This window comes from Asparagus officinalis, chromosome 2, assembly GCF_001876935.1.
Source record: "Asparagus officinalis chromosome 2, Aspof.V1, whole genome shotgun sequence".
NCBI classification, from domain to species: Eukaryota; Viridiplantae; Streptophyta; class Magnoliopsida; order Asparagales; family Asparagaceae; genus Asparagus; species Asparagus officinalis.
Window position 1 is genome coordinate 51,719,860 of NC_033795.1, and position 6,700 is coordinate 51,726,559.

The 6,700-nt window shown below is 40.6% G+C and overlaps 1 protein-coding gene across 1 annotated transcript; it reads left to right on the top strand.

Moving 5' to 3' along the window:
* On the top strand, positions 260 to 781 carry LOC109831172 (probable calcium-binding protein CML30). The gene has a single exon (XM_020398510.1). It carries the CDS (start codon positions 260 to 262, stop codon positions 779 to 781), a length of 522 nt encoding a protein of 173 aa, XP_020254099.1.

Sequence of the window (6,700 nt, forward strand, 5' to 3'; positions counted from 1 at the left end):
AAACTTTACCATAAAGAACTTAGAAGCGTAATACACGAGCAATAATGGCTTTATAAATGTTTTATCATCCGTCATATCTTCGTATCTTCACATCTTCACAGAAATTGCAGTACACTTCTCTTATAAGAAAGTAACATAAGAACCTTCTCAGTACTTTCCCTCCCAATTTCTATTTTCCTTCCACCACATTCTGACCTTTTATTGTACATACAACCTTATATATAGTGCGAAATACTCATCTCCTACTCATCACAAAGAAATGGAAGGCGCAACCCTCACCTTGTACATAGTCAACTCCCTAATCTATTCTAGCATAACCAATGTCTTCAAAGACCTTCTCCACTTCTACTCCATCTTCACTTGCTTCCTCTCATCTATCTTGCGATATATCATTCATGACGACGAATGCGACGATGAAGAGGATGAAGCACCATCCGTGCATTGTGAAAGAGAGCTAAGTATTGAAGATGTAAATATTGTTATAAAGAGACTAGGGATGGGAGAGTTGTTAGAGGAAGAGAGATGGAGAGAAGAGTTGGATGAGATGCTGGAGGAGAAGGAGGCCAACTTGGAGGAGATAAAGGAGGCATTTTACGTGTTTGATCGTAACGAGGACGGGTTTATAACGGCAGAGGAGGTGTGGAGCGTGATGAGGAGATTGGGGATGAGGGAAGGGGTGAGGGTGGAGGATTGTGTGAGGATGGTGAGTGTGTTTGATAAGGATGGTGATGGGAGGATTAGCTGCTTTGAGTTTAGGAGATTGTTAGAGAGTGCCATGTAGTTTGATCTTGTAATTATGACCAATATAGTTTAATTATCTTCAGTTAATCGGATTTCTTCACAATTCCAATCCTTTCCCTGTGTCAGGATTGTGATAAACTTTTGTTTTTTTTTCTCAGCACAACGAATTTAGCATAATCTTTATAGCAACATCAAAGTATTTACCCTAAAATATTTAGATCTGCTACGTACATGAGTTATATTCTCAGAGATCATCTTCTCTGTTAAACTACTATGGTATCATTTTTAATTTGTTCAACACAAGTTCGTTTGTCTTTAAGTATATTCCTCTTTTGCCCCTGTTAACTATAGTCTTGCTTTTTTCTTCTAATCGATATTCAGTGGAATCCATTTTCATTACCAAATCATCACATCAACTCTTTAAAGATTTTTTTTTCGATAGGAGGAACTTCTAATCTTCTATTAAATCATTTATTTTTCATCTTAATTTTTATTGTATAACCACAAGACCATGCTCCCTCTGATCTCCTATTAATGTAATTTTAAAGAGGAGAAGAAGGGGAGAGAGATGATGAAAGAAATAGAATTATTTATCTCGGTTGTCTTTCATTCACATATTCTACACTTAATATAGAACTTGTACAAGCCTTAGGAATGGCAAGAAGAGGAAAAAGTGGGTCTAGATTTGTACTTACTTAAGAAATGATATAAGAGAAAAGAATGAATCTAGATAGAGGAAATTAAGGGAATTAGTCAAAGGAGAGAATCAAGGATCACAATACTTCCCCTCAAGATTGGGTAAATATGTCACCAAGCCCCATCTTGTCCCTGTGCAAAAAAAAAAAAACTGAAGCACTGAGACCCTTGGTGAGTATGTTAGCACGCTGTTGATGAAGTGCTGGTCTAATTGAATGTGCTTCGTGTGATCATGCTGAATTGGGTTATTGCCAATATTAATGACAGCTTTGTTGTCACAGAATAGTAAAAGATAAGCATGCTGGAAGAGATGTAGCTTCAAGAGAAGTTGCTTGATCCAAAAAACACCTCACATACCCCTTGTGCCATGGCCCGATACTCGGCCTCGGCACTTAAACAAGCCACCACACACTTTTTTTTTTTGCTTCTCCAAGTTACCAAGTTGCCACCAATAAAGGTACAATATTGTTTGCGGGAAAAAATAGCAGAAAATTTGAGAAATACACTTTGTATTTATCTCCCAAACTGACTTAGAAAAAGAATGAATACAAGCCCTCTTTGCAATCTCTCTCTAACTGACTTAGAAAAAGAAATTACAACTCTTCTTATCGGTTTCTCGATTTACAAAAGAGAGAAGGAATCGACGAAGATCCTTCTCTTTGTTTAAATTTAGGTTCTTCTTCGTAGCGATGGGAGTTTGAATCTTGTATCTCGTGATGATCCGAACACTTTGCTTCATGAAACGTTGTATACTCTTGACTTAACGTCAGGAAAAACTTATGAGGCAAGTTTAGAACTCTAAACGAGTTTAAGAACTCTTTAAAAGAGTTAATTTTAGAAAGGATATTTGATCCTTTTTTGGCTAAAATCAGAGAATAACTAATCTCACTTTTCTTCTACCAAAACACGGTTTAAAAGCCAAGGCAAAAGCTCTCCAAAAGCCTTAACCAAGCTCCAACCAAGTTAACCCTTTTTTCAGCTGTAAACACAGCTATTTATAGGGTTTAAGGGGTGTAACTAACCCCTTAAATCGCTTCATAATGAGGGTTTAATGCCCTCATTAAGTTCAAAATATTTTGGAACTGTTTAAAACGTGTTTGAATCGACCAAACGCGAGGTTCGCATTCTGGAAGCGACCCTCGCATTTAACCTATGAAACGCGGGGCTGAGATTCACATTTGAAGCTTGGAACACAGGGGTGAGCCCCGTGTTTGGCAGTTGGGACATAGAGGTGTGCTCCGCGTTTGAGATTGAGATGCGGGGATAACCCTCACCTTTTAGTTTGAAGAGATCATCAATTTGTAACCTCTTTTGTTAGAGCATTGCAAGGATTATCATCTTGTAATCCTTACATTTGGCTCATAAAAAAATGAGAGTCATCAAATTGTAACTCTCGTTTGCTGATGTAAAAGTCATCAGATTGTAACTTTTGTCGGTTGACGTGAAAGTCGTCACATTCTAACTTCCAACATCAGTGTTTCGTAAGTATCAACTATCCGCAATAATTTTTAGACAGCCTACAGAACCCCCTCCAATGTTTTTGAAAGTTTGCGATTGACTGGAATGAAATTTTGAAATATTTTGGATTTGAAATTGATCTTGAAATTGTTGGTTCCTTGTCATAAAGGAGTTGTTCCTTACATTCACTTCAAAGGCATCAATAACTTGGTTGAAGGAGTTTGTCACGCGAGACTCGTGTGAGAGTCAACACTATGGTTCCGCTTCTGAAATGCGGGGGTGGATCCTCGCATTTTGTGCTTTGAAATGCGGAGGTGAACTTTGTGTTTTGTATTGAAACGCGAGGGTAAACCTAACGTTTTGTTTTGAAATGCAGGTGTGAACCCAATGTTTTGTTGATTTGAAACGCGGGGGTGATCCTCGTGTTTTGCCTTTAGAACCCAGGGGTGAACTTCGCATTTTGTATGAAGTTGAATCAACTTTGCAAATGTGAGGCTCGCATTTTAGGCAGGATTCTTGGAATCCTACATTGATTTGACAGCCCAACTGTCTATAAATAGACTCTAGGTTCAAATCAAGAGTCAATCGACTCTCTTTCTTCATCAACGAGAGATCTCGTTTCAAACTCCGGTGAATTTTCACTATTCATCATTGATGATAAGGAACCAAAGAGAATTGCTTCAAAATCCAAAAAGGCCAATGGGGCCTCTTCAAACGTGCCGCCGGCTAAGGCTGCAGGTGGTGATATTGTTCACTCAGCCGAACCACCACTGCAGGCCCCCCTTATCAGTGGTAAGTTTTTGACCAAATATAATTAGTTCAACAAGTTCATCTCTCAACACAAAGCATTTGAAATGATGAGCGCGGCTCGCGTTTTGCCTTTAAGATGTGGGAGTCGACCCTCGCGTTTTGAATGTAAAACGTGATGCTGACCTTCACATTTTGAAACTAAAATGCGGGGGTCGACTCTCATGTTTTGAAAATGAAACGCGGAGCTGACCTCCTCATTTTGACTTTGAAACGCGAGGCTAACCCTCGTGTTTTGAACTTGAAACGCAGGGCTGACCTTTGCGTTATCAATTAAATTTTGTTTAGATGTTTTTTAGACACTAATCATTGTCTTTTCTTTTTGTAGTATGCTATTCCAGTGAGCCTCTTACATTCCATCACCATTTTGGTAACGAGGGAGGGGCGAACGTCAATGTAACATTTAGTCTATGCTAGGGGTTTCCTGTTTTTTGGGATCAAAACAAAGAGCGGACTGGGACTATAACTCGGGGAATTTCTACAACTCTAAGGGCCTTGGTCATAGATGTTAAGCTTGAGACCATAGACCGACAGAAATTCAAGAAGCCAACGCTCCTATTCGAGGATGAGGTCGAAATTAACGTCGAGCTTATGTATGATGGGAATTACAAGTGGTTGAGGAAAGTTAGGGATCGCACCCTCTTCTTACCTAACATGGAGCAGATGTACCCTTTGTCGTACTTCTAGTATGCTTCCATCCCTCGGCACATGCAGTGGGATCTCGTCATAGAATAAGACGCGCCCCCGATTGGACACTTTACTCATCAAGGCGTTCGTCCAACAGGTTATGTCCGGTAGCTGATGGCCTTAAAACCCGATCTCTTCTGCTCTGAGTATCCGACTGGTAAGACTGCTTATCTAGCAAATAATTTCATCAGACATTTTACCGCAGCTAAAGAAGAATTCCCCGCATAGGATTTTAGGACTCCTGCGTAGGTACACTATATAGATGGGGGATGGTGGGTGTGCATGGTAAATTTTGTCTTGGAGGAGCTGAGAGATCCACTCACCAACTCTAGCCTCGTGACCTTGGTTTTGGCTACACGATATGGGATCACGCAAAGCCACTACAATCTATTCGGTATGCTAGAGAAATATAATTTAGAGACTTGTACAATTTTCACACATTTTGGGGAGCTAAGCTTTGCGCTTCACGAAATGTACAAAGTCTCTAGTTTTCCTTTTGAAGAACTTTTGAAAGCAGCAGATCCGACTATTTATGCCACATATTAGGAAGTGATGTGTCATTACCATATTTGTGCACAACTGACGGGGCTACATGGGGGCGATATTAAACAAGTGTCCTAGGCTGAGTACTTATTCCAGAACTTGAATCAAAAGAATGCTTAGGTGACCCATTTAGTCTCAAGTTCTCTTGATGATACTAAGGCTCGGATTGATGCTGCTACAGCTCATTATGTTAATGAAGCCCAAGAGGACATTATTCCCCTATTTACTGAGTTTGATAGCTTTAACTATCAGGCTCAGAACCCTATTTCTGATATGTCCCTGCTCAATAATGGTATGGTTGAAGCGATGCATGGTTCCTACAAAACCCATTGAATCCCTCGCAGCTGAGGTCATATATCCTGCGGTTCTCTTAGCTCATGGGAGACCGTTGAATTCACTCTCTACAATGATATGCTATTTGTAGAGTGGCTTGAAAGAGTTGGCATCAAATTTTCTTTTGGGTTAAAGAGACGGGCTCAGATGAGAAAAAGATTTTAAAGACTCCCATCCCACGCGTACTAATGTCGTATACCTATTTGGTGTCCTGGTACGTGTTTTATTGCCCATCTTTGATGACGACGGTGCCTGCACCTGGCCACGCTTTCATCCCTCTCGTGGAGCGACTTGAGGCTACCAAGTGGGAGGGCTGGTACATAGTATTGGTCCGGAGAATATTGTCAAGGGACCTCAATTATCATGTTTACCATTGTTTTCCTGACTTTGAGGGTGGTGGATACATAATGACGTATCAAGACATAAAAGGCTCTAATGGATTCACAACCTTAAATGAAGGTGTCTTCCGATGGCTCCTTAACACCCCTTCGGGCTATCTTGTATTCCGACGGAACGAAAATGCTTCATCGATCCTTACCAGCCATTTAGATTTTCTCGACAATTTGGATATGATCAACTATACGTCGGGAATCCTAACCCTTAGCTTGCACTTGTCGGTAACCTTTATAAAGTTTATAAAGGAGCCCGAGCATGGTATTATTCTGTAGCCGGTGGTACTAGAGAAAAATTCAAGTTGCCTCACAAAATACCCAACTCGTACACTACTATGGGCTTTTGCACTTGGTATCATGTCTCTTCTCAGATTCCTGAGTACAGGATGTATACATCTTGTCTGAAGGAAATTTGAAAAATGTATGAATCCAAGAGAAGTTCAAAGATGACTCATCTGAAGGGAGTTGATAGGTATCTATCTTGTGAACAAGCGTCAGCTGAGGGTGAAGCGACTGAATCCCTAAAGGGAGTTCAGGAAGAAGGCATCAGAGCAGCAGAAACTCGAGAAGAGAGAACAGCAACGAAACAAGCTCTTACTGCAGAAGAAGCGCGTCGTCATGATAATCGAACTCGCCAAAAATTATCAGTCGAGTCCCCAACTTCCCAAGTTCAACAGGATGCAAAGTTAATGCAAGACGCTTTCAAATCTACACCTGTTGTACATATGAGGGAGGAGTAAGAGGAGGAGTCATATGTTGAAGTGATTTCCCATCAGATAGGACTCTGGCAAACCGGTCCAAGTCTAGAAGGTGCGGCTTCTTCTTGTCATCCACCGGAAGAGGAAGGTGAATCAATGACTGGGGATGCATAGTCCATCCATCATGAACAGATGATGGAACCTCTTTACACAATAGCTTCGAGCCAGTCATCATTTGTCATTCCTCCAATCATAGAGGCGATACAAGAAGAAGCCATGTGTTTCCGTCGAAAGTTGCTGTTTTCATTGCTCTTTTTGAAATCTGTTACAACTTCGGTCGTTACA

Excerpts from the sequence above, each read along its gene's own strand:
- LOC109831172 (XM_020398510.1), top strand. The coding sequence starts at position 260 with ATGGAAGGCGCAACCCTCACCTTGTACATAGTCAACTCCCTAATCTAT.